At 47.2% G+C, this 27,233-nt stretch overlaps 1 protein-coding gene and 1 pseudogene across 2 annotated transcripts in view; one reads left to right on the top strand and one right to left on the bottom strand.

Moving 5' to 3' along the window:
* Nucleotides 1–27,233, bottom strand: part of COLEC12 (collectin subfamily member 12) — a 202,089-nt gene that overhangs the window by 167,017 nt on the left and 7,839 nt on the right. Inside the window, exon 2 of one of the 2 annotated variants that reach the window (XM_060200767.1) lies at nt 3,493–3,543. The exons of the other annotated variant lie outside the window; for it this stretch is intronic. Coding sequence (XP_060056750.1) covers nt 3,493–3,543 — 51 coding nt within the window. The remainder of the gene's footprint in view (nt 1–3,492; nt 3,544–27,233) is intronic. 2 annotated transcript variants of the gene reach the window in all.
* Nucleotides 5,867–6,591, top strand: LOC103126199 (uncharacterized protein C14orf28 homolog; annotated as a pseudogene).

Here is a 27,233-nt window from a genome sequence, read left to right as displayed (position 1 = left end):
AACAAGGGCAACAAAAGGGGGGGGGAAATGGCCTCCAGGAGCGGTGGATTCATGGTGCAGGCACCGAGCCCAGCAATAACCCTGGAGGAGGAAAAATAATAAATAAATAAATAAATAAATAAATAAAAAATAAATAAATAAAAATTTAAAAATTTAAAAAAAAAAAAAGAAAAAGCTGGGCCTGGGAGGCCACTCAGTGGTAGTATCGCACATACCCGAGGCCCTGGACCACTCCTCAGTGCTCCATCAAAAAAATCTCTCTCATAGCCCAGTCCAGGGTCTCCATGTTTAATTTTATCTTTCTGTTGGTACTACTCAGTACCATTCTCCTGGTGTCTCTGTTCGTCCTGCCAATATCAGTAAGCTGTCACCATGCCTCCTCTGAGTCACTGGTTTGCAATCTCCATACATAACTCAACCTTCGTAAATCAAAACTCCTCAGCAAAGAGTCAGCTGTGGGCTTTCCACCAAGACCCACCCACCTCGTCAGGTACATGGATAGGAAATTCTAAACACAGGTTCCCAAGGCTGTCATTCTTTTTCAAGAAAACTTTTCTCTTGGTTTTTCATGTCAGTATGAGGCTCCCAGAACGCCTCTAACGGTTGTCAGCACAGGTTCTGAAGTCTGCTAATATCCAGATTGTAGGAGCATCTCCACTTTTGTTTCGTTCTCCGTTTCAACATCTCCACAACTGGGTGTCTTCTTGCATGTGTGCTTTCAGTTCAAGGCTCTCAGTTGAAGGTTTTCATTGCGGTAGAGAGAGGAGGACAGGACGAGGCAGAAAGGAGAGAGGGGCATCCTGGCCTCAGACCTTCCGCCAGTGCCATGTGGTGCTCCTGAGTGGCGTCAGTCTCTAGCATGTGCGTGAGCTCTAACACAGACATGGCCAGGCACGCGCCCTTCCTGGTGAACTCTCTCTCGTGAGCTCTAACACAGACATGGCCAGGCACGCGCCCTTCCTGGTGAACTCTCTCTCCTCCCGTTTGACCAAGGATTATCTGCATGACTATTCTCTTACACCCGCCTCTCAAACATTTGTTTTGTTTTCCTTTTGTTTGTAAATCTTTTTTTTAAGATTTTATTTATTTATTAATGAGAAAGATAGAAGGAGAGAGAGAAAGAACCAGACATCACTCTGGTACATGTGCTGCCGGGGACTGAACTCAGGACCTCACGCTTGAGAGTCCGATGCCCTATCTACTGCACCATCTCCCAGACCACTCATTTGTAATTCTTAACTATCTATTCTTACCATGCCCCTCAGTGAGCCCACTGTGGGAGAGCAGAACAATTCAGAGCACCAACCCATAAAGATCGAGTTGTGGAGAAAAGAACAGCAGCCCATGACTCCACCTTGACATCCCCTGGGCAGACGGCCCCACCATTGAGTCCTGGAGCCTCCCCTCCCCAGACCCACTAGGGACAGACAGAGACAGGCAGGAGGTGTGGGTCCACCTGCCAACACCCATGTCCAGCGGAAAAGCAATGACAGAAGCCACAACTCCACCTTCTTCTCCCCATAAAGATCTTTGGTCCATGCTCCCAGAGGGAGAAAGAACAGGGAAGCTTCCAGTGGAGGGGATGGGACACAGAACTCTGGTGGTGGGAACTGTGAGGAATTGTACCCCTGTGATCTTAGAATCTTGTTAATCATTATTAAATCACTAATAATTTTATTTTCTTAAAGAAAAAAAAAGCATGGAAGTGGGTAGAAAATGCTGAGTGCTCATTTTCAAGCCTGCTTTTTCTCTCCAGGAAGAAATGCAGAAGTGTGTGTCTAGAGGGGAAATGCTCAGCCAGCACTGGAGCCAGAGCAGCTGGGGCGACTTGCATCAAAGTGCAGCCAACACCTTTTCAGTCAGCAGGAAATAGCCTCATTCTCTTTCGTGCTCTTGCTCAGTCTCTCCCTCTCCAACCTTCTAGTCTTTTTCTCTTTTCTCAAAGTGTAGAAACAAGCTGAGCAGGAAATCTTTACTCCCTGGAACTCTCTTTCCAACCTTCTAGTCTTTTTCTCTTTTCTCAAGATATAAAAGCAAGCTGAGCAGGAAATCTTTATTCCCTTGAACTCTCTTTGGAAACGTTCAGTGTTCAGAGTCAGACTGCAGAGCAGGAGTAGGGCCAAGGAGTGGTGAGCAAGTCATGGTCTAGACACACAATGGAATACTACTCAGCTATTAAAAATGGTGATTTCATCGTTTTCAGCCCATCTTGGATAAAGCTTGAAGAAATCATGTTAAGTGAGATAAGTCAGAAAGAGAAGGATGAATATGGGATGATCACACTTACAGGCAGAAGCTGTAAAACAAGATCAGAAGAGAAAACTCTAAGAAGAACTTGGAATGGAGTTGGTGTATTGCAGCAAAGTGAAAGACTCTGGGTTCGGGTCCTGAACAGGATGGCAGTGGACCTAGCGGGGGTTGAATTGTTGTGTGGAAAACAGAAATGTTATGCATGTACAAACTATTGTATTTACTGCCAACTGTAAAACACTCATCCCACAATAAATAAACTAAGAAGTAAACAAGGAAGTAGGGCTAAAGAGAGCTGAGTGCCCCCCCCCCCCCCCCCCCCCCCCCGTGCAGCAAGCATGCAGATTCCTTTCCTTACAGCTGTAGCTGCCAGCACTGACAACCAGTTCTCAACGGAGAAACAGTTTCTCTGCCCTTTTCACGTTGGCTCCCAGCCCTTCCCTCCACCCTCAGTGCCCATCACTCCAGCCTGTTTCCATTGTGACATCACTTCCCTTGGCAACCAAATGTCCCTCTCCTTCCCTCTTTACTTGTCATTTGAGCTAGAGAAAGTGTGTGTGGGGGTGGGGAGAGGGAGTGGGGATGAGAGGCATAGAGAGAGAAGACTGAGCAGCACTCCTTGTGCACAGCACTGGGCTCAGACCCTGGGCTCAAGTCCAGGGCTCTACAAGCCAAGCTAGCCACCCAGCACCCTCCCCTCTTACACCTCTTACAGGGACACTTAGCACCACGTTTAGGGCTCCTCTGGGCAGTTCAGATTGATTCCCATCCCAAATTCCTTCACTTAATCACATCTTCAAAGCATGCTTTGCCATACGAGATAGCATTAAAGGAGAGATTAGGATGTAAGCGTCAGTATACTGGAAAGCCGTCACTTTGCTCACCACAGAGCATGTGTATCTAACTGGGTTTCTGGGGAAATTTTTCTTCTTACATGTTATGAACTTAGTCAGTTATGAGCACCGGGTCTGGGCAAAAGGTGCAAAGCTGCTCTCTACACAGAGCAATCCTAGATACTCCACTTCCGCCTTGCCACAGATCCCTCTTTCCCACCTTGACTTACCTATTATACCACCTGCTTGTATTCTGCAAACCCGAGCCTCCCACCGCTCCCCCTGCCCAGTAAACAGCCAGATGTGAGCCTAGCAGCCACAGGTGCTCGCAAATGACCAAAGTTCACTGACTCTGAGAACAGTGTCCTGGTGATGCAGAGAGGAAGATCAGAGCTTCCTTAGAACTCACCAAACCTCTTGTAACCGAAGGACTGCACCTCCTCCTCCTCTGCGAAGTCGTCTGTGGAAGAGGAAAAGGTGTGTTAGTCTGGCGGGGAGGGAGAGCAGGGTCTCCACCTCCCCTGCCCCAACCCGCACCACAGGAAGGCAGCCCTCCTCCTTGGGGAGAGCGAAAGGGCCTGCAGCGCTCCTGCTCCTCTCGGCCTGCTGCGCCTCTGCTCCTATTCCTTGTGTGACTCAGTGGAGCACTGCCAGGGGGTGCTTCCTGACCAGGCCACGCACACGCACACGCACACATACACGCATGCTCTGCCGCGACTCCCTCTGTGAGCACCACCATCTCCTTCTGTTCTTATTTCTGTTTAAACACAGACCGCCATGCAGCCTAGGAACACCGCCTTTTTTCCCACACGATTCCACAAACTCAGAACGGCAGTTGCCATAAACCACACAGTCGGTGCACTCTGTTGGGTGAACAGCCAGATAATGAGAAGTTTGAAGTCATCTTCACAGAACCAATCCTTTTTTTCCTTCTTTCTTTTTTATTTGATAAGACAAAGAGAAATTGAGAAGAGTGGAGGAGACACAAGAAGGAGAGAGACAGAGAGACACCTGCAGTCCTGCTTTACTATTTGTGAAGCTTCCCCTGCAGGTGGGGGCCAGAGGCTTGAACCCAGGGCCTTGAGCCCGGTACTGTGTGTGCTCAGCCAGGTGCGCCACAGCCTGGCCCTTTTAAGAGCCGGTCCTAAAGTCCTCTGGTCTGGGTGTCTGGGCTCCGGGCTCAGCTCGTTCACACTGGTAGCTCAGGAACCCAGGGAAGTTCCTAAAACGACAAGCAAACTCACGTGTCCTTCCCTTGGACTTCCACAGCCTGGTGAATGCATGGTAAAGAGTATGGAAAGTCTTTTATGAACAGACGAGATGTTAAGGTAAGCTTTCGTCCCCCAAAACCTAAACCCGCACTTTCACAGACACAATGCAATTCTTTGACTTTTCTTTCCCTCCGAGCAGGCAGTTTCACATCTCCTGCAGTGGCTTTCCCACTCAGACAGCTAGAGAGGAAGACGCAGAGAGAGGAAGCGTCAGCACGGCGCCCAGCTGCACACGGCAAGACACAGCCCCACATGGTGAGCCCGTCTCCGGCTCCCCTGGGGCCGGAGCAAACCCTCAGCACGCTGATTAGAAGGTTTCACATTCTCAGTGTTTCCAGGTATGCTTGTCATGGTTTATTACACATTAGGGGATATTTCTGAGAGCAAGGAAAGGTGTCGGTCGACACTCTACCTTTCCAAGCTCTGACCCGCACCAGCATCCGCACACACAATTCAGCTCAGAAACACTCGTTTCACCCTCACTGTGGACCACAGACTTGCCATGAGTTGAGTTTCAGAAATAAACGAGACGTGGTCCCTCCCTTCAAGGAGCTGACAGGCTTTCAAGGAAGAGAGGTATGTAGAGAAGTAAAACTCTGCAGCTATCTTTTCCTGCCCCCAAATGGATCACATGACTGTGTGAACCCTGAAAGGCCACAGGAAACGCCAACATGGTTGGTACCCACATAATGTGGTGGACCTTGAAACACTTCTTTGTGATGAGAACACATGGAAGAAAGTATTTCTAATGGGAACCTGGGACATTTCATACTTGACCATTGCTTCCTCATTTGGAAAACAGGGGAGAAATCCCATTTAGAATCTGGAAGGCCAATTCTTCCCCACTAAGTGTAGTCTGCTCACGCCAAGGGTGAAGGTTCTGGTTCTTTCTGCATGAAGAACGCACTTACAGTGACACGAAGAAGCTTTTCTCACTGAGTCACTGACTGGTCAGTTTGACAAATACACATAATGCCCCTCTACCTCTTCTGCTTAGTAATTCTGTCTTATCAATGGCTGGAGACTGTGGTGAAGGTAGTATAAATATACACAAATAGAATCAGTTAAAGAGAAACTTTTTTAGTGTTCAGGTCCTGGGACATGCTGGTGAAAAAAGACCTGGGGAGTTAGTGCTATGTGGAAAACTGAGAAAGGTTACACATGTTCCAACTACTTTTTTTGATTGTTGACCATAAACCATTAATCCTCCCCAATAAAGGGAAAAAATATTAACCACCACCAAAAAAAAAAAAAAAAAGGCCCGCTCGCCGTGCTGGCCACAGGGTCAGGGCAGCTCAGGCCGGGGCGCTGCGTTGGGTGGAGCCCAGCACTCAGGCTGGGGAGGCGGTGGCTGCACGGGTCCATGAGGCTTCCTGAGCTGGTGACGGGAGCAGCACCAGTGGCTCTCGGTCTCGGGGAACATGGAGCGCAGACTACGGTCAGCCTGGGCGATGGCTGTAGAAGAAAGGTGTCCCTTTGGCCGAGGAGCCAGAAGACTAGCGCGTGTCTAGGATGAAGACATTGTTTGAAGAGATCAAAGCGTCAATTAGAATAATTATGACCAAGATCGCTCATTTCTGAGGCCTGTTCGTCCTTGGGGAGGTGTTTTTACCATCAAGGCTGGCCGCAAAGCAGTATCCTGTACACCCCTATATGTTGAAATAAGACCAAAAAAGTACCTGCACTAGAGATGGGTTCTTGATGTTACTGCATGCCATCCTTAAAGAGAACGAGAATCTCCCCAGGGAGCTCTCTCTCCATTTGGGCAGGAAGTTTGTAGTTTATCTAATGGACGCCTACAGTTTTACAACTGTGAAGCTACTTTGGATTTGGGACAAGATGGCCAAACAGCAATACAAATCGGAAGTTCATAAGGCTTCATTGATAATTGATTTGTTTGGGGATGAACATGATAATTTTACCAAAATCTTGAAAGTCTCATGGCTACTATCCAAGAGAGTTACTGTTCCAACTGGCGATGCCCAGCCCATGTTCACGAAGACCAGCAGCGCACAGTCAGTATAAAGGAAGCCCCTTTAAAGCCTAAATGCTTCTGAAGACCAGCAGCGCACAGTCAGTATAAAGGAAGTCCCTTTAAAGCCTAAATGCTTCTGAAGACCAGCAGCGCACAGTCAGTATAAAGGAAGCCCCTTTAAAGCCTAAATGCTTCTGAAGACCAGCAGCGCACAGTCAGTATAAAGGAAGCCCCTTTAAAGCCTAAATGCTTCTGAAGACCAGCAGCGCACAGTCAGTATAAAGTCCCTTTAAAGCCGTGCTTTTAAAAGTGAACCTTAAAGTATAAATGCTTCTGAAAAAAGTTTATGTGAAGTACAGGCCCTCTGTAAATACATATAAAGCAACCACACAAGTGCAGAGCTCTAGTGGGTATGTCTAAGATCACATCTAAACATCCTGGAATTTACAAGTCTGACGGAACTCTTTCACAAGCAAAGTACTGAGCTGTGCAAAGTATTGTAGATGGTTTTGCTCTAAGTTGACTGGTCTCATCTGCCTAGATAAAGTATTCCTTGTGTCACTGATGTAACCTATTGAAGACACAATATTATGTCAAAATACGTCCCCCCCTTGAGTGAATCCCTGTAAGGTAGGCTAGTTCTACATTTAAAAAAAAATTTTTTTTTTTGGAAGTACTAAGATCCCAGATCCCAGTTTGAGCCCCCGGCTCCCCACCTGCAGGGGAGTCGCTTCACAGCAGGTCTGCAGGTGTCTGTCTTTCTCTCCCCCTCTCTGTCTTCCCCTCCTCTCTCCATTTCTCTCTGTCCTATCCAATAACGACGATATCAATAACCACAATAACTACAAGAATAAAACAAGGGAAACAAAAGGGAATAAATAAATAAATATTTTAAAATTTTTTTAAAAAAGAAAGTCTTCTCTGCTGCTTCTGCTTAGAAATCTACACATTTTGGGGGGGGGGGGGAGAGGTAGCATAATGGTCATGCAAAAAGACTTGAGTGCCCAAGATTCTGAAGTCCCAGGTTTAAGCCTCCACACTACCATAAGCCAGAGCTTATAGTGTCTCTCCCTTTTCCTCTTCCTCTCCTTCCCCTCCCCCTCCTCCTCTTCCCTCCCTCTTTCTCTCTCCCCAAATAGTTTGAAAAAGAAACCCACTCATTCATTTATTCACCCATTTCAATAAACACGTGGGCCACCTAGTAGAACTGATGGCACCCAGGCACTGCTCACCCATGCCAGCTCTGGCCTTCCACACACAGCCCGTGTACAGAGGCCCACTCCCATTTTGAACCAAGGGCATCATGGAAGCTTTCGCTGTGGAAACAAAAGAGCCATTTATACTGCATCCTCAGTAACAAACAACTTCAGTTCTCCTGCCCTACCCAGCTTCTTCCTAGCAGGCCTCCCATTAGCTTGTTTGTTTGTTTGTTTTTCCTCTCTGATCTTTTTCCCATGTAGTATTTAGCCTGACTGACTCCTCTCTCCTTCCTGAAACTTCCCTGGGAACTTCAAATGTCTCATATCTGTGTTAAGAAAGCAATTCAGCTCTGCCTCCAAATTAGTATGTTCAAGCCTCTTAGGGCTTCAGGGAAACAAAGGCCTTGCAGACACCCCCCCCCCCAAGAAAGAACTGAAGGTCTCCTTCTTCACCTCATGCCCAAAGCACAACATTACAACAGCCACTAGGAGAGCAAGACTCCTCTACCACATTGCACTCTAAGATTAGAAAGTCATGTAAGAGACCAGGGTACAAGCAAAGTCCTGTAGACAGTATGGACTGCAACTACCAGTGAAGATCTCAGAGAATACCTTCAAATAGTCTCGTAGACAGGCTGGGAGTGTGGATCCACCTGTCAACGCCCATGTTCAGCAGGGAAGCAGTTACAGAAGCCAGACCTTCCACCTTCTGCTCCCACAATGACCCTGGGTCCATACTCCCAGAGGGATAGAGAATGGGAAAGCTGTCAGGGGAGGGGGTGGGATACGGAGCTCTGGTGGTGGGAATTGTGTGGCGTTGTATCCCTCTTATCCTATGGTTCTTTTCTGCCGGGCTAGCTTCTCGGGAGAGAGAGAGACCAGGAACTCGTGGCAGAGCGGGAATGCAATGCAATGCCTTTATTGATCAGAGACAACGCTTTTTATATCTTAGAAACCAGAAGTGGCAAGTTGGAAAAGGAAATGGCTAGGAGAGGGGATGGAGAAAAGCAAAGTGCACGAAGGCAGAAAGCTTCCATAGCAGCTGTTGCGAAGGTTCTAACCAGTGGGATTAACCAACACCCTGCAGTCAGGGCGGGTCTCAGGCAAAACAGTGATTATGTAAACAGACCACAGCATCAGAGCAGGGGGCTGGCGTAATGCCCAACACTTTTCAGTGTTTCCTTTTTTATAAATAAAAATTACAAAAAAGAAAAAAGGAGAAAAACCAAATAGTCTTGTAGTGTCTTTGGAGATAAAGAGATTTTGAGAAATTCTGCACACAACAGCTTTTTCTTACAAATTCAGGATAGTATTTGACTACTGGAGAACTTGAGAAGTGGGAAGACAGATGATAAGAAAATTCCTTCAGGGTCTACACGGCTGTTAAGTTAGGAAGGTACCTGCTTTGCAGAGACCCTTGGAGCTTGACCCCCACTGGACTGGAATGGGGAGCCTCAGCGCTGTGGACTCTTTCCCCCACACCCTTCTCTTTCTAGCTGAAAAAGCTGGCCTGCAGTAGGGAACCCCTGGCGACAATAACACGTTTTTAACTTGGGGGTTCTTTCCTGTTTCATAAAGTGACTGCAGAATTCTGTGTGCACATGCTGACCAGCTGCGTAGAATTTGAACAGACAGCCAGCACAAATGTCCCGCAGGGTCCACTGCCAGATCTCTCCAGCTATGTCATCAGCCCTTCAGGAGATTAGAGACAACCCACACAGACCGCACCAGCCATAGCAGGGTGAGAGGGCAGGCGTTTCTATTGCCGGGATATTTAAAGAACCAGTGATCATGGTGAAGCCCACAATCGCTGACAGATGGGCTTGAGAAAGACAGTCCAGCAATACGGCCATGGTGCATTCTGTTCTCTGAATCTTGTCCTCGTATGCTGTAGACCCAAGCTAAATTCATCCCAGATTGTCTGTATAGAAGCTGAGGCCTGAGAAGATGATACAAAGGTAAGCCTCTCCCTGGACAACCTGCAGGCCCCTCAGCTCCTAACCCCTTCCAGAGTCTCTCTGACAGCGTTGACCCGCGTGACAGGGCACTCCTCCACAAGCTGGGATTTGGTTTAGATTTAAGACCCTTCAGTTCTGCAGTGGTCATAACTTGATCCCAGCTTCAGACAGTAGTTTATCTGTGGGGAAGAAGTGAACTTAACATACTAAATTAGCAAAATGTATTTAATTTAATATCGCTGGGCTTGTACTTGGCTTTGACAGTTGTACTAGAGCATTTTTGTTTAAAACCTATAGGCTATAGCTTTCTGCTAGCTTATTTGGAAATGTGATTTTTACTGCTATTTTACTTTCCTTGGTCACTGGCACAGAGCCACACTGGGAAGGATTTCATGATAGAGAATGTTCAACAAAATTCTGCTATTATTTATTCTCTGAGTTATTTCAGAGGACCATGAGTTCAAGTAAAGTTTAGTTTATTGGCTTAGAGAGTCAAAACTCACACATATAAACGTGTTCCAACCAGGGCCTAGTGGAGAACGCTTTACCATGTGTGAGGGCCCAGGCTTACATGCTGGATACACACAGACACACCAGGCAAAAGAGAAGCTCCATGTGTGCTGGAATGGTGTCTGCTTCTCCCCCCTCGTTTTTAATCTCACCTTCTGTGTGGAGAAAAAATAATAATAAAGAAAAAAAAAGTGTGGAGTTGAATAAGTGTGCAAGCCTGGCAGAAAACAAACCTTCCAATCAGCCTGGGCCCAAGTTGAATGAGATCAGTTTAATCAGAACCACCCTCCTTCCCCACTACTCCCGTAGATCATTATGACTGTACTTCTCCTTGTCTGCTTTTGACTTTGCCAGGTGGAAAGCCACTTCAAAATAAGAAACTTGTCACGTTCTCTGCTCAGCAGCTAGTGCACTAATGAAACTTGACAGGCACTCAGGAGTTGCTCCTCAGCAACTACTTCACTGCAGTAGGCTGCAGTGAAGACAGGCATCTATGTCTAAAAGAAACAAAGGTTCTGTCCTGAGCCAGAGAGACAGTTCACCAGGTAGGGTGTATATCTTGCATACATACACCTAGGTTTAGTCTCAGCACCACATGGGAGGTCCTATGGTATGGGAGGAAGCTCTTATGTTGTGACATCTCCCCCATCTGAATGAAAAACCACCAGGAGTAGTGGATTGGATACTGGTTCTAAACATTTTCCCCCCTTTTTGAATATCTACCATGTTTGGAAAGGAGAAATGGTATTTAGAAGGTCAACACACACTGGATGTCATGTACTTCCTACTTGTTAAGTTTCTGTGTCTTAGAAATGAGAAAACTGAGGCCCAGACATGTTACATTATTTGACCGAACATCATACAACTTAGTCAACAGACAGGACCCCCAATACTATGGGTCCCATGGAGTCCACACAATGCCATGAAAGCCCACAGACTGAAGTCAAAGCCTGAGCCAGCACAAGGGCAAGTTGAGAAACAGCCATTTGCCACCTAGAACCTAAAAAGACTAAGGACTTTGGGACACAGATCATGCTGAAAGGAGAATGAAGGTGAGGACAAAGGAATGACTGACTAGGTACCACCGCTACCTAGTGCGGCAGGCCTGGACTGTGAGGAAGAGGAATGGTGTCCCTGCCAACACTGGAACACCAGGACCAAATGCTCAGAGCTGAATGAACCTTGTCTGTTCCCACTGAGTTTATTATTTACAGTTAGTCCAATGCCTTGACCACCAAATCCATTACCCATGGGTAGCAACAGAAGAACTAATGTGCTTACTTTTTTTCTACAAGGAACATTCTCATCCAATCATGCTGGACATATTATTAAGAAGAGAGTCAGACAGCCTGGGAGGTGTCACAGTGGATGAGGTATTGAACTCTGAAGCATGGGGCCCCAGGTTCAATCCCAGGTATGGAATGTGCCCCAGTGATACTCGTTCTCTCCCTCTCCTGTTTGACTAATAAGTGAATATTAACAAAGAGGAAGACTCAATGAGGGGCTACCTACATCCACACTAGATGGCACATGATTTAATTAAATAACAGATACCAGATGAGGCTGGGGTTTAGGGCACTGGATACAGGTATACAGTATCCATAAACAAGGAGCACTTATATAACTCAAAGTTAAAGTGCTCAATAATGGCTGAAGTGCCTAAAGAAGGCATCATGAACTTTGTGATTGGTTGGACTCAGACCAAATTAGCTGAGCAGCCTAGTATAAAGGCCCAAAGAAGACAGATCCCAAAAACCTAACTCTGGCTAGGATCAACAAATGATACTCAATGCCTTTCACAACTGAGAGAAACTCCAATATCATCCAGATCATGGATAAGGGCAAGAGACTGGCCCACTTAATAGTGGCCCATCTGGTCAATGTCACACCTCCTCCTCATCTGGCCAATGTCACACCTCCTCCTCATCTGGTCAATGTCACACCTCCTCCTCATCTGGTCAATGTCACACCTCCTCCTCATCTGGCCAATGTCACACCTCCTCCTCATCTGGCCAATGTCACACCTCCTCCTCATCTGGTCAATGTCACACCTCCTCCTCATCTGGTCAATGTCACATCTCCTCCTCATCTGGTCAATGTCACACCTCCTCCTCATTTGGCCAATGTCACACCTCCTCCTCATCTGGTCAATGTCACACCTCCTCCTCATCTGGCCAATGTCACACCTCCTCCTCATCTGGTCAATGTCACACCTCCTCCTCATCTGGCCAATGTCACACCTCCTCCTCATCTGGCCAATGTCACACCTCCTCCTCATCTGGCCAATGTCACACCTCCTCCTCATCTGGCCAATGTCACACCTCCTCCTCATCTGGCCAATGTCACACCTCCTCCTCATCTGGCCCTAGTTAGGGAAGCCTTGGATTCCCATACACGTGTTGGGCCTAGACCTCTAAAGGGTCCCTCTCTCTCCACGACCACTGGTCACTTCCATAAGGAATGGCATCATGTGGACCCTTCCAGGACCTTGTCTGAAGGGAGGCTGGGGGTATCCTGCACTGCCACTTGAAAAACACTGGTCCTGAAATGAGCGCAGCCTGCAATGTTCCTCAGATGTGACCATGAGCTACAAGCTCAGACCAACAGGGAATCAGAGGTCACACAGGCTCTGGTGCTAAGTATAAATGTGTATTTATATATGGGCCCTAGAGCAGGTGGATTGAGGTAAATAGTTAATTTTAGCCACAGAAAAAAAAGTTTTTTTTTCAAGAACAGAAGCTACTCCCTGCCTTAATGCAACTCTCTAGCCCTGTTCTCTATTCTGACATCATTTTCTCAGACAATATTCTTATCCAACCTCAGGCTAGTACCAAACTCAAGCAAAGCTATCACAGTTATGTGCCCCCAGGAACATGCATAAAATGGCTCTAGTTTTCTTCTGCCCTAAAATCCCTAATCTCATCTGCTCTGATCCTACTTCCTGGTTCCTGTTCACTAACCATTTTGTCTCAACTTAGGTCATGCCACCTTCCAGACACCAAGCTGCAGATGCTACCATGACTCCACCCCGACTTCTCTGGGCAGACGACCTCACCAGAGTGTCCTGGGGAGACAGACAGGCTGGGGGTGTGGATCAAACTGTCAACACCCATGCTCATCCGAGAAGCAATTACAGAAGCCAGAACTCCCACCTTCTGCTCCCCCAAAACAATGTTGGTCCATACTCCCAGCAGGGAGAAGTGACAGGATTAAGATAAGAGGGCTCTGCACTCCAGCTCCATCAGCACCCAGACAGAGAGGAGGAAGAAGAGAGGGACATATGTTACGAGTGGCTTAGAGGGTAAGAGAGGAGTGAATAAGAAAAGAAAGGGGCAGCTATGTATAAATGTGGACAGACAGTTGTAGAGATGATGGCTGGCCCATGTCTACAACCTTAGGAGAACTGTGGTGGATTTCAGTGGGGAGACTGAAAATTCAGAATGCTGGTGGTGGGAAGGAGTGGTGTGGCCTCAAACCTCCTGTCGACAGGTAATTCTGTAAGATAAAAATTAATTCAAAAAGTAAAAAAAAGACTCAATGAGGGTTTTAATTCTTACTTTAGACTTTTTGTTTGAATTTTTTCACTATTTTATATTTTTTGTTAATGATTTAATACTGATCTGCAAAATTGTAAGCTAACAGGGTTATGATTTCATAGTTCCCACCACCAGAGTTCTGTGTCCTATCCCATCCACTGGCAACTGTACCTGCTTTAGGTTTTATAAGGGCCTTAAACTAATGGTATCCACTTCCCTGAAGGAATACCAAAAATAAGTGGACTTGGTGAGTAAATAAATATTAATATATTAGCCTGACTTTGAAATATCTTTGGGTGTGGATTTTTCTAAACAATTAGTGATGAAGTAGTATACTATAATTAGTTATAAGTGATGGACAGAAACAGAGCCTAAGAGAGTTTGAGAAAACTAAATCTGACTTTTTCTCACCTCCCAAACTTGAGTTTTCAGGGTGGCTTAAGGTGTTGTTTGCCTCTTATTACTTTTATACTATTAAGAATACAGGGAGTCAGGCGGTAGTGCAGCGGGTTAAGCGCACGTGGCACAAAGTGCAAGGACCGGCGTAAGGATCCTGGTTTGAGCCCCCGGCTCCCCACCTGCAGGGGAGTCACTTCATAAGTGGTGAAGCAGGTCTGCAGGTGTCTGTCTTTCTCTCCCCCGTCTTCCCCTCCTCTCTCCATTTCTCTCTGTCCTATCCAACAACAACAATAATAATAATAACAATAAAACAATAAGGGCAACAAAAGGAAATAAATAATATTTTTTAAAATAACAAAAAAAAGAATACAGTTGGCCTTCCACAGGGTCTGCATATATAACCAATTGTCTGTGAATCAAAAATATGTATATTACTATGTAGTCAGGCCTAGGTGGCTGCATCTGTTGTCATCATTCCCTAAGCAATACACTACAGGGACTGGGCAGGGCGCACTGTTGGCATGCACGTTATTGTGGGCAGTGGCCTGGGCTCGAGCTCCTGGTCCCTGCCTACAGGGGGTGGGGAGCTTCTCAAGTGGTAAGGCAGAGATGCAGGTGTCTCTCATTCTTTCACTTGCTCTATCTCCCACCTCCTCTCAATTTCTCTCTGCCCTATCAAGTAATAAATTGATTACTTTTAAAAGACTTTAAAAAGCCAGTATAGTAAATGGCTATTTACAGAGTGGTTCCATGTATCCCATATTCCAGTTGGTGCAGAGATGACTTTAAGTCTGTGGGGATGAGTGGAGGTCCTTTCCTCTAAGGGATGTGGGAAACCTACAGGAGTCCTGAAAACAATGCCACTAAGGCTGAGGGATGGTTGGAACGTCACCCCTTCTACCGCACGTAACTCCAGCAGAAATGCTCCCGTCACCCCTTCTACCGCACGTAACTCCAGCAGAAATGCTCCCATGGCTGAGGGATGGTTGGCACGTCACCCCTTCTACTGCACGTAACTCCAGCAGAAATGCTCCCTCCCGTCTTCAAGGAGGCTGCCTCTTCCTGAGTTTCCCAACAAGAGTGACAGTGGCCTCAGGCAGGGCATCTCTCAGTTTCTCCTTGGACTCCAGCTGCACTACACAAGTGTGATCTAGCCAATCACACTGCAAGCTCCTGTGGACAGAGGCTGTATATATATGGAATACTAGAATATATTTAGTGCACTAAAGAAAGAGTATTTGAATACACTTCATAAGAAGGATATACTCAATCAAAATATTTTATTTGAATATATTTAAATAATATACCAAATACAGAATGAAAGCCAGTTAAGACTCGGCAGACTAATTATAAATAGTAAATGAAAAAGAAAAAAACTGTGAAAGCTTAATAGAAACCAGCACCACCAACGCAAGAGACATGATGTTATATGGAAAACATACATATATGCTGCATACTCTGTCTAACACTTGCTAGAGACCAGCTGACTTGTTTCTTGCTTCCATGATGCCCTATTCCTACTGGGTAAAACGGACAGCAGACCTGAGAGACAAATCTCTAAAAATGTTAAGTCATTACCAAGAGGCATCTGCCACAGTGCTCCTGAGAGTCGGGACGCCCACATCAGCTGGATGCACTGCACAATCGCCTGCCACTGTCGTAACAAGAACGTGTACCGCTTCACTGCAGCCACAGGTGTCGCTATACACATGGCCCCATGCCGTAACAAGAACGTGTACCGCTTCACTGCAGCCACAGGTGTCGCTATACACATGGGCCCATGCTGTAATAAGAACATGTACTGCTTCACTGCAGCCACAGGTGTCGCTATACACATGGCCCATGCCGTAACAAGAACGTGTACCGCTTCACTGCAGCCACAGGTGTCGCTATACACATGGGCCCATGCTGTAATAAGAACATATACTGCTTCACTGCAGCCACAGGTGTCGCTATACACATGGCCCCATGCCGTAACAAGAACATGTACCGCTTCACTGCAGCCACAGGTGTCGCTATACACATGGCCCCATGCTGTAATAAGAACGTGTACCGCTTCACTGCAGCCACAGGTGTCACTATACACATGGCCCCATGCCGTAACAAGAACATGTACTGCTTCACTGCAGCCACAGGTGTCACTATACACATGGCCCCATGTTGTAACAAGAACGTGTACTGCTTCACTGCAGCCACAGGTGTCGCTATACACATGGCCCCCATGTCGTAACAAGAACGTGTACCGCTTCACTGCAGCCACAGGTGTTGCTATACACATGGGCCTGTGTTTGGAGGGTAGGTATCTGACCACAGCACAGTAATGGCAACAACACAAGTGGTGGTACTTGGGGATGAACCAGCACTAACACTGCTTCTCATGAAGAGCAGAGCGCCACACTTCTCCTGAGGTCACTGTTAACACATCTCCAATGAAAATTATCTTAATATTATCTTATATTAATTAATTAAAGATTAATTAATATAATTAATTAAGATAATTAAAATTATCTTAATATTATCTTATATTAATTATCTTAAAATAATCACAAGTGGTGATTATATTCCTGGAAGAAGCAGCAGGTTATAATAACACAGTCATAACCACTAAAATGTCCTGAAACCTTGTGAGGCGCAAGACATCATTCTGAGCAGTGGGTCTATACTGACCTGTCATCTTCAAGACAAGTCCACCCAGCATCTGTAACCTTTACCCCCAGCTGATGTATAAGGAAGGAAAGGAGTCCCAAAGAAAAGTCATCTGTACCTGGTCATCAGGCCCTCTGGGTTTAGAACCCCACATTCCTCAACATGTTACTGAAATCCTTAGGCTCAACTGCTAGAATGATTACAGGTGATTATATTTTATGAAGTAGTTAAGATTTAAGCATATACTGTTTGCAAAAAATGTGGACTATTTTACCAGTAAAGTATATAAATGCCAAATAGCTTCCTAGCATTTCTATGTCTCAAGCCAGTGACTGAGAAATCTGGCTACTTCCACAGAGCTAGTAAGAAGTTAGTTTCTCACAAAGAAGGTCAAAAGTCCAATCTTTCAGAGTAGTGATACTTGATACTGAGTTATAGCCCCTCAGCCATTGAAGAAGAAAATGAAAACAATATTTAAAATATGATTTAAAACAGTTAATGTACTTAATTTCAGTCTCCCTTTTCCTTTTCAAAAACACATTTCTCACATTTATTAAGAGTATTCTTTTTATTCAACAGAGACATTTCTTTTTTTCTCAAAATACACCCCAAAGTTGACAAAATTCCTCAGAATCCTACATTTAAATTAGCAATCCCCATGTGTGCAATTGACAGCAAAGAAGAGCTATCAGTAAGAGGACACTGACCATGGGGACTGACTGCAGCAGAGACTGGGGTCAATCACAGACATGAACACTGTCAGTGAGAGGACACTGACCATGGGGACTGACTACAGCAGAGGATGGGGGTCAATCACAGACATGAACACTGTCAGTGAGAGGACACTGACCATGGGGACTGACTGCAGCAGAGTCTGGGGTCAATCACAGACATGAACACTGTCAGTGAGAGGACACTGACCATGGGGACTGACTGCAGCAGAGACTGGGGGTCAATCACAGACATGAACACTGTCAGTGAGAGGACACTGACCATGGGGACTGACTGCAGAAGAGACTGGGGGTCAATCACAGACATGAACACTGTCAGTGAGAGGACACTGACCATGGGGACTGACTGCAGAAGAGACTGGGGGTCAATCACAGACATGAACACTGTCATTGAGAGGACACTGACCATGGGGACTGACTGCAGCAGAGACTGGGGTCAATCAAAGACATGAACACTGTCAGTAAGAGGACACTGACCATGGGGAGTGACTGCAGCAGAGGCTGGAGGTCAATCACAGACATGAACACAGTCAGTGAGAGGACACTGACCATGGGGACTGACTGCAGCAGAGTCTGGGGGTCAGTCACAGACATGAACACTGTCAGTGAGAGGACTCTGACCATGGGAACAGACTGCAGCAGAGGCTTGGGGTCAATCACAGACATGAACACTGTCAGTGAAAGGACACTGACCATGGGGACTGACTGCAGCAGAGACTGGAGTCAATCACAGACATGAACACTGTCAGTGACAGCACACTGACCATGGGGACTGACTGCAGCAGAGACTGGGGGTCAATCACAGACATGAACACTGTCAGTGAGGGGACACTGACCATGGGGACTGAATGCAGCAGAGACTGGAGGTCAATCACAGACATGAACACTGTCAGTGAGAGGACACTGACCATGGGGACTGACTACAGCAGAGACTAGGGGTCAGTCACAGACATAAAAACTGTCAGTTAGGGGACACTGACCATGGGGAATGACTGCAGCAGAGACTGGGGTTAATCACAGACATGAACACTGTCAGTGAGGGGACACTGACCATGGGGACGGACTGGAGCAGAGACTGGGGGTCAGTCACAGACATGAACACTGTCATTGAGAGGACACTGACCATGGGGACTGACTGCAGCAGAGACTGTGGGTCAGTCACAGACATGAACACTGTCAGTGAGAGGACACTGACCATGGGGACTGACTGCAGCAGAGCCTGGGGGTCAGTTACAGACATGAACACTGTCAGTGAGAGGACACTCACCATGGGGACTGACTGCAGCAGAGACTGGGGTCAATCACAGACATGAACACTGTCAGTGAGAGGACACTGACCATGGGGACTGACTGCAGCAGAGACTGTGGGTCAGTCACAGACATGAACACTGTCATTGAGAGGACACTGACCATGGGGACTGACTGCAGCAGAGACTGTGGGTCAGTCACAGACATGAACACTGTCAGTGAGAGGACACTGACCATGGGGACTGACTGCAGCAGAGACTGGGGGTCAGTTACAGACATGAACACTGTCAGTGAGAGGACTCTGACCATGGGGACTGACTGTAGCAGAGACTGGGGGTTAATCACAGACATGAACACTGTCAGTGAGAGGACACTGACCATGGGGACTGACTGCAGCAGAGCCTGGGGGTCAGTTACAGACATGAACACTGTCAGTGAGAGGACACTCACCATGGGGACTGACTGCAGCAGAGACTGGGGTCAATCACAGACATGAACACTGTCAGTGAGAGGACACTGACCATGGGGACTGACTGCAGCAGAGACTGTGGGTCAGTCACAGACATGAACACTGTCATTGAGAGGACACTGACCATGGGGACTGACTGCAGCAGAGACTGTGGGTCAGTCACAGACATGAACACTGTCAGTGAGAGGACACTGACCATGGGGACTGACTGCAGCAGAGCCTGGGGGTCAGTTACAGACATGAACACTGTCAGTGAGAGGACTCTGACCATGGGGACTGACTGTAGCAGAGACTGGGGGTTAATCACAGACATGAACACTGTCAGTGAGAGGACACTGACCATGGGGACTGACTGCAGCAGAGACTGGGGGTCAATCACAGACATGAACACTGTCAGTGAGAGGACACTGACCATGGGGACTGACTGCAGCAGAGACTGGGGGTCAATCACAGACATGAACACTGTCAGTGAGAGGACACAGACCATGGGGACTGACTGCAGCAGAGACTGGGGGTCAATCACAGACATGAACACTGTCAGTGAAAGGACACTGACCATGGGGACTGACTGCAGCAGAGACTGGGGGTCAATCACAGACATGAACACTGTCAGTGAGGGGACACTGACCATGGGGACTGACTGCAGCAGAGACTGGGGGTCAATCACAGACATGAACACTGTCAGTGAGAGGACACTGACCATGGGGACTGACTGCAGCAGAGACTGGGGTCAATCACAGACATGAACACTGTCAGTGAGGGGACACTGACCATGGGGGCTGACTGCAGCAGAGACTGGGGTCAATCACAGACATGAACACTGTCAGTGAGAGGACACAGACCATGGGGACTGACTGCAGCAGAGCCTGGGGGTCAGTTACAGACATGAACACTGTCAGTGAGAGGACACTCACCATGGGGACTGACTGCAGCAGAGACTGGGGTCAATCACAGACATGAACACTGTCAGTGAGAGGACACTGACCATGGGGACTGACTGCAGCAGAGACTGTGGGTCAGTCACAGACATGAACACTGTCATTGAGAGGACACTGACCATGGGGACTGACTGCAGCAGAGACTGTGGGTCAGTCACAGACATGAACACTGTCAGTGAGAGGACACTGACCATGGGGACTGACTGCAGCAGAGACTGGGGGTCAGTTACAGACATGAACACTGTCAGTGAGAGGACTCTGACCATGGGGACTGACTGTAGCAGAGACTGGGGGTTAATCACAGACATGAACACTGTCAGTGAGAGGACACTGACCATGGGGACTGACTGCAGCAGAGCCTGGGGGTCAGTTACAGACATGAACACTGTCAGTGAGAGGACACTCACCATGGGGACTGACTGCAGCAGAGACTGGGGTCAATCACAGACATGAACACTGTCAGTGAGAGGACACTGACCATGGGGACTGACTGCAGCAGAGACTGTGGGTCAGTCACAGACATGAACACTGTCATTGAGAGGACACTGACCATGGGGACTGACTGCAGCAGAGACTGTGGGTCAGTCACAGACATGAACACTGTCAGTGAGAGGACACTGACCATGGGGACTGACTGCAGCAGAGCCTGGGGGTCAGTTACAGACATGAACACTGTCAGTGAGAGGACTCTGACCATGGGGACTGACTGTAGCAGAGACTGGGGGTTAATCACAGACATGAACACTGTCAGTGAGAGGACACTGACCATGGGGACTGACTGCAGCAGAGACTGGGGGTCAATCACAGACATGAACACTGTCAGTGAGAGGACACTGACCATGGGGACTGACTGCAGCAGAGACTGGGGGTCAATCACAGACATGAACACTGTCAGTGAGAGGACACAGACCATGGGGACTGACTGCAGCAGAGACTGGGGGTCAATCACAGACATGAACACTGTCAGTGAAAGGACACTGACCATGGGGACTGACTGCAGCAGAGACTGGGGGTCAATCACAGACATGAACACTGTCAGTGAGGGGACACTGACCATGGGGACTGACTGCAGCAGAGACTGGGGGTCAATCACAGACATGAACACTGTCAGTGAGAGGACACTGACCATGGGGACTGACTGCAGCAGAGACTGGGGTCAATCACAGACATGAACACTGTCAGTGAGGGGACACTGACCATGGGGGCTGACTGCAGCAGAGACTGGGGTCAATCACAGACATGAACACTGTCAGTGAGAGGACACTGACCATGGGGACTGACTGCAGCAGAGACTGGGGGTTAATCACAGACATGAACACTGTCAGTGAAAGGACACTGACCATGGGGAATGACTGCAGCAGAGGCTGGGGTCAATCACAAACACAAATACTGGTTCATGAAGAGCTGAGGGACCAAGGGAGCTTATTCTAAGGTTACTAATTTCTATATGAATTGGTTCTCCTGATATGGAATCACAAAAGTCTTGTAAGTAATCAGCAAGACTTTTTCAAGGCACTGTATTGGTGTAGGTTTTACAAATTTCATTTAACTTAACAGAAATGAAATCACTTTTGACTCAAGAGCTACCTGCCTTGAGTTTTGTATTTGGTATGTATTTAAAAATGGTGCTGCCATTGGTAAAAAATGAAAAACGTTCAAGTGGCAAAGCATGTCTGCCGGTGTCTGTCTCTCCCTCTCTCCTTCCCCTCCAGCTATCAATTTCTCTCTGTCCTATCCAATAAAGTAGAAAGAAAAAAAAATGAAAAAGAAGAAATGGCTAAGAGTGGTAGTTTCATGGTGCCTTGATAACCCTAGTGCAATTAAAATAAAGGAATATGAAGTAAAGTAAAAAGTAAGCAAATTTTTGAATACACAGGATGGATAAAAAGCAAAATAAAGAGCAGGAGTAGTAGCATAATGACTACGCAAAAGAAACTCTCATGCTCGAGGCTCCCAAGTCCAGGCTCAATCCCCCACACCCATCCACCATAATAAGTCAGAGCTAAGCAGGAAGATGGGTCCTGACATGAGAGCAGCCTAGAATGTTCCAGTGTGACCATGGACTGTGAGCTCAGACTACAGGGACGCAGAGGTCACACAGACTCCTGTGCTAAATATGAATAAACACAGGCCCTGGGTCAGATTGATGGGGTTTACTTTCCTCATATTTGAGAGCTACTCTCCAACATGATCCAGCTTTCTAGGCCTATTCTCCACTCTGAAACTATCTTCCCAGACAAGACTTTTAGCCCACCTATGTTAGTTATTGGGCTCAGGCAAAAATTACTAAAGTTATGGCTCCTTAGAACATACCTAAAATAGACCTCCTAGCTTCTTTCCACATGAAGACCCTTAGTTCCAGCTGCTCTATTCTTACCTTTAAGTTTCTGATTATTAAACAATTTATCCTGCTTTATATCTTATGCCTTTCAGCTACCAAGTTACAGACACTTCCATGACACCAACCTGACTTTCCTGGGCACATGACCTCACCAGTATATCCTGGAGCCTCCCCTCCCCAGAGCCCTGCCCCACTAGGGAAAGAGACACAGGCTGGGGGTGTGGATCCACCTGCCAACACCCATGTCCAGTGGAGAAGCCATGACAGAAGCCAGACCTCCCACCTTCTGCTCCCCATAAAGATCTTTGGCCTACACCCCCAGAGGGATAAAGAATAGGGAGGTTTCCAGTGGAGGGGATGGGACACAGAGCTCTGGTGGAGGGAGCTGTGTGGACTGTGCCCCTGTTCTCTTACAGTCTTGTTAATCACTATTAAATTACTGATGGGATGCATTGGATCGACCTTCCCGTGGTGCATCCCGTGAGTACCCATTCATTGGGGAAACTGACGATCCTTCCTAGCCGACTGAATCCACATGGATCCCAGTCACTTTCAAAGCCATTAACTGGCTACGGAAGAAGGGCAAATGCTAGAAGAAGAAAATTACTGATAAAGTATACTGCACCAAAGTAAAAGACTCTGGGGTGGGTGGGGGGAAAGCTCTGGTGTGTTTGTGCGGTAGCTCTTCAGTCAAACAGTGAAACAGTCAAAAATATCCTGGAAAAGGCTGACAGAGGACCTAGTGGGGGCTGTATTCTTATGTGGAGAACTCATAAATGTTATGCATGAACAAACTATTGTATTTACTGTCGACTGTAAAACATTAATCCCCCAATAAAGAAATTTTTTAAAAATTTAAATAAATTACTGATAAAAATTTTTAAAGTGTTTCTTAAAAATAAAGGTAGACTAGTGCAACAAATAAGAATTTTTTAAACTAAAGTTAGTGGTCTAGGAGTTGGCACAGTGGATAAAGCACTGGACTCCCAAACATGAGGTCACGAGTTCAATCCCTGGCAACACATCTATTAGAATTAAGCTCTGTTTCTCTTTCTCCTTCCCGCCTATCTCTCATTAATCAGTAAATAAAATATTAATAAAAACTTTCTATGAAGAATATATGCCTACACCTCCCCACTCCTTGCTTTAAATGGTCAGTTCTTTTTAATTTTAAGTAATGCCTATCAGCAGCTCTTCTTGAAACATTCTCTCCTTGAAAAGGGCACATCAGGGGCCAGATGGTGGCGCACCTGGTTAAGTGCACACATTACAGTGCACAAGGACCCAGGTTCAAGTCCCTGGTCCACACCTGCAGGGAAAAACCTTCATGAGTGGTGAAGCAGGTCTGCAGGTGTCTCTCTGTTTCTCTCTCTATCTCTTCCTCCCCTCTCAATTTCTCTGTCTCTATACAAATAAATAAGTAGATTTAATTTAAAAAAATAATAAGGGGGCCAGGCAGTAGTGTACTGGGTTAAGCGCACATAGTGTGAAGCGCAAGCCCCCCGGCTCCCCACCTGCAGGGGAGTCACTTTACAGGTGGTGAAGCAGGTCTGCAGGTGTCTGTCTTTCTCTCCCCCCTCTGTCTTCCCCTCCTCTCTCCATTTCTCTCTGTCCTATCCAACAATGAACGACAGCAATGATGATAACCACAACAAGGCTACAACAAGGGCAACAAAAGGGGAAAGAAAAAAAAAAAGGCCTCCAGGAGCAGTGGCTTCATGGTACAGGCACCGAGCCCCAGCAATCACCCTGGAGGAAAAAAAAAAGAAAGAAAGAAAGAAAGCTTCTCTGTCTAAAGGCATCTGAGGAAATCAATAAAACAATAGTAAATTTTTGACCTACAAGCTCAGATACAAGCGGGAGAGACAGTGTAAAGGTTCTGCAAAGGGACTCTCAAGCCTGAGGCTCTGAAGTCCCTGGTTCAATCCCTTGCACCACCATAAGCCAGAGCTGAGCAGGGCTCTGGCAAAAAAAAAAAAAAAAAAAAAAAAAAAGTCTAAATAAATAAGCTCAGTTGGTATTTGCCAGAAGGAAAAGGGAAGGTGGAGGGTGAGAGGCACTGGATAGGGACAAAGCAACTCACGTCCTGATTGCCACTGAGGAGCCCACATAGTGTGCTAGTGCAATTATCTCCAAATAAAGCAGCAAGACTTAAAAAAAAAAAAGCCGAAAAAGGCATCTAACTCATGTAAGAACTACGTTTTCACTTTGGCAATAAACTTCTACAGCTTCTAAAGTGTCTGTCAGCTTTCTTTTATTTGGTCAAAAGGTGTTTCAGGTTAATACCTTAATCTTTAAGCACCTGCTAGGCTCGCCACTGACTTCTATGTTTAGGGGATACAACCCTAACGAGACACTGTTCTCTGAAGCAAGGAAGTCAGTAAGTAGGAGGCATAACCACAAACCCCAGGAAAGCTCTGGCTTGTGCACCTACAGCAAGCAATCCGCTTGGTAAAGTTGCCTTGTCTTCCGGCTGGAAATCTCACTGCCAGTTTCTTGATTCCACCTTCTGGGCTGCGACAACTCCAGGTGCCGAACTCCTTGCTGGTCTGGAGTTGGCTTTTCTTTTCTAGGCTCTCCCAGGACTGTCCAAGCAGTACAGGGAATGGCTGAGTTTTATCTTTAGAACTCTCTCATTCTCCTGCTTGCCAGTTCCTGTTCCTCTCAGGTTCCGTTTCCACATCTGCAATGTCAACGCTAAAATTCTTTTTTTTTTTTTTGCCTCCAGGGTTATTGTCGGGGTCTGGTGCCTGTAGCATGAGTCCACTGCTCCTGGAGGCTAGTTTTTTCCCTTTTGTTGCTTTATCGTTGTTGTGGTTATTATTATTGTTATTGATGTTGTTGTTGGGTAGGACAGAGAGAAATGGAGAGAGGAGGGGAAGACAGGGAGGAGAGAAAGACAGACACCTACAGACCTGCTTCACCACCTGTGAAACGACTCCCCTGCAGGTGGGGAGCCGGGGGCTTGAACCAGGATCCTATGTGTGCTTAATCCACTGCGCTACCGCCTGCCCCCCCCTTTTTTTAACCAGAGCACTGCTCAGCTCTGGTTTATGGTGGTGTGGGGAATTGAACCTGGGACTTTAGTTCAGTCTCTTTGCATAACCATTAGCTATCTACATCGCAAAGTCAAAATTCAGCAGGTTAATAGGAAGAGTGTGTGGAGAGGGTAGGTGTGTAGTGCCAGGCAGCAGCAGCTACTAGAAATTACTGTCCCTAAACCTAGATATAGACCAGGTCCCCTGAGATAGAGCACATGTTCACACGTGCCCATAAACTAGGGAAAAATATATACCTGAAAGCAGAAGTACACAAGAGCCTGAGGGAATAGCCCCCAACACTTCATCTGCACTATTCCAGTCTTTAGGTCCATGGTTGTTCAACTATTTGTTTGGCTTTGTATGTTAACTCTCTTCTCAGCCACCAGGTTCCGGATGCCAGCATGATGCCGACCAGACTTCCCTGGATTGAAGACCCCACCAATGTGTCCTGGAGCTCTGCTTCCACAGAGACCCACCCCACTAGGGAAAGAGAGAGGCAGACTGGGAGTATGGATTGACCTGTCAACGCCCATGTTCAGCGGGGAAGCAATGACAGAAGCCAGACCTTCTACCTTCTGCATCCCACAATGACCCTGGGTCCATACTCCCAGAGGGACAGAGAATGGGAAAGCTATCAGGGGAGGGGATGGGATGTGGAGATTGGGTGGTGGGAACTGTGTGGAGTTGTACCCCTCTTATCCTATGGTTTTGTTAATGTCTCCTTTCTTAAAACATATAAAAAAAAAAAGAAAAAAATTACTATCCCTTTCGTCTTCATGCACCAGCTAGACAAATAAATACAAATTAGATGGCAATAGTTGGTAACCAAACCGCAAACAAAATAATTTAAAAAAAAAAAGTCTGCCCAGGGATTCACCAGTCCTTCATCCACATACCCCTGGGAGGCTGGGAGGCAGGGCCCACACCACAGGGGCAGGCACCAAGCCTTCTCCAGGGGACAAGGGTGCACAAGTCTCATCAAAAACCTTAGAGTGTTTAGGCGTCTTTTCTGCCGCAGATTGGAAGTGACAGGAAAAGCACCTGAGCAACAGTAACGACCGCCTCCTCCAAGGCATAGCGGTATGTTCAGGGATGAACAACAGTAACGACCGCCTCCTCCTCAAAAGCATAGCGGTATGTTCAGGGATGAACAACAGTAATGACCGCCTCCTCCTCAAAAGCATAGCGGTATGTCCAGGGCTGAACAACAGTAACGACCGCCTCCTCCTCAAATGCATAGCGGTATGTTCAGGGCTGAGCACGTGTGAGGTGAGGAGTAGTTGCTCAAGGATCTGGCCTGAAAAGACTAATTCTGGCTAGCACGGTGGTGACTGAGCCCTAGAGTGACTTAGCATGTGGATTCTCTCTCTAGAGCAGACCCTTTGCTAGAGAAAGTGCCTGTTTCCTAATGGGAAGGAGAGAAGGGAGAAGGGAAGCTGGGAGGTGAGAGAGAGCGGGCATCTGTGCTCTGCACTCCCTCCCGGCAGAAGTCAGTCTCAGCTGTGGTGCCTCTCACCTCCTCCCTAGAGGCAGGCCCTTCACCTCCTCTTGTCCCTCTTTCCGGGGGTCTCAGGTGGGGCAGGGGCCCTCAGAAGTCCTCCTGGTGTCTCACATGGGGGCAGGGGCTCAAAGGCCTCCTGGGGTCTCATTTGAGGAGAGGATCCTCAGGGGGGCACAGGGGTCCTCAGAAGCCCTCCTGGGGTATCAGGTGGAAAGGGGCTCAGAATCCCTCCTGGGGTCTCAGGTGGGGACAGGGGGCTCAGAAGGCCTCCTGGGGTCTCAGGTGGGATGGGGGGCTCAGAAGGCCTCCTGGGGTCTCAGGTGAGACAGGGGCTCAGAAGGCCTCCTGGGGTCTCAGGTGGGATGGGGGGCTCAGAATCCCTCCTGG

This window comes from Erinaceus europaeus, chromosome 10, assembly GCF_950295315.1.
Source record: "Erinaceus europaeus chromosome 10, mEriEur2.1, whole genome shotgun sequence".
Classification (NCBI taxonomy): domain Eukaryota; kingdom Metazoa; phylum Chordata; class Mammalia; order Eulipotyphla; family Erinaceidae; genus Erinaceus; species Erinaceus europaeus.
The sequence above is the reverse complement of the archived record's forward strand: the minus strand, read 5'-3'. Positions and strand labels throughout refer to the sequence as shown.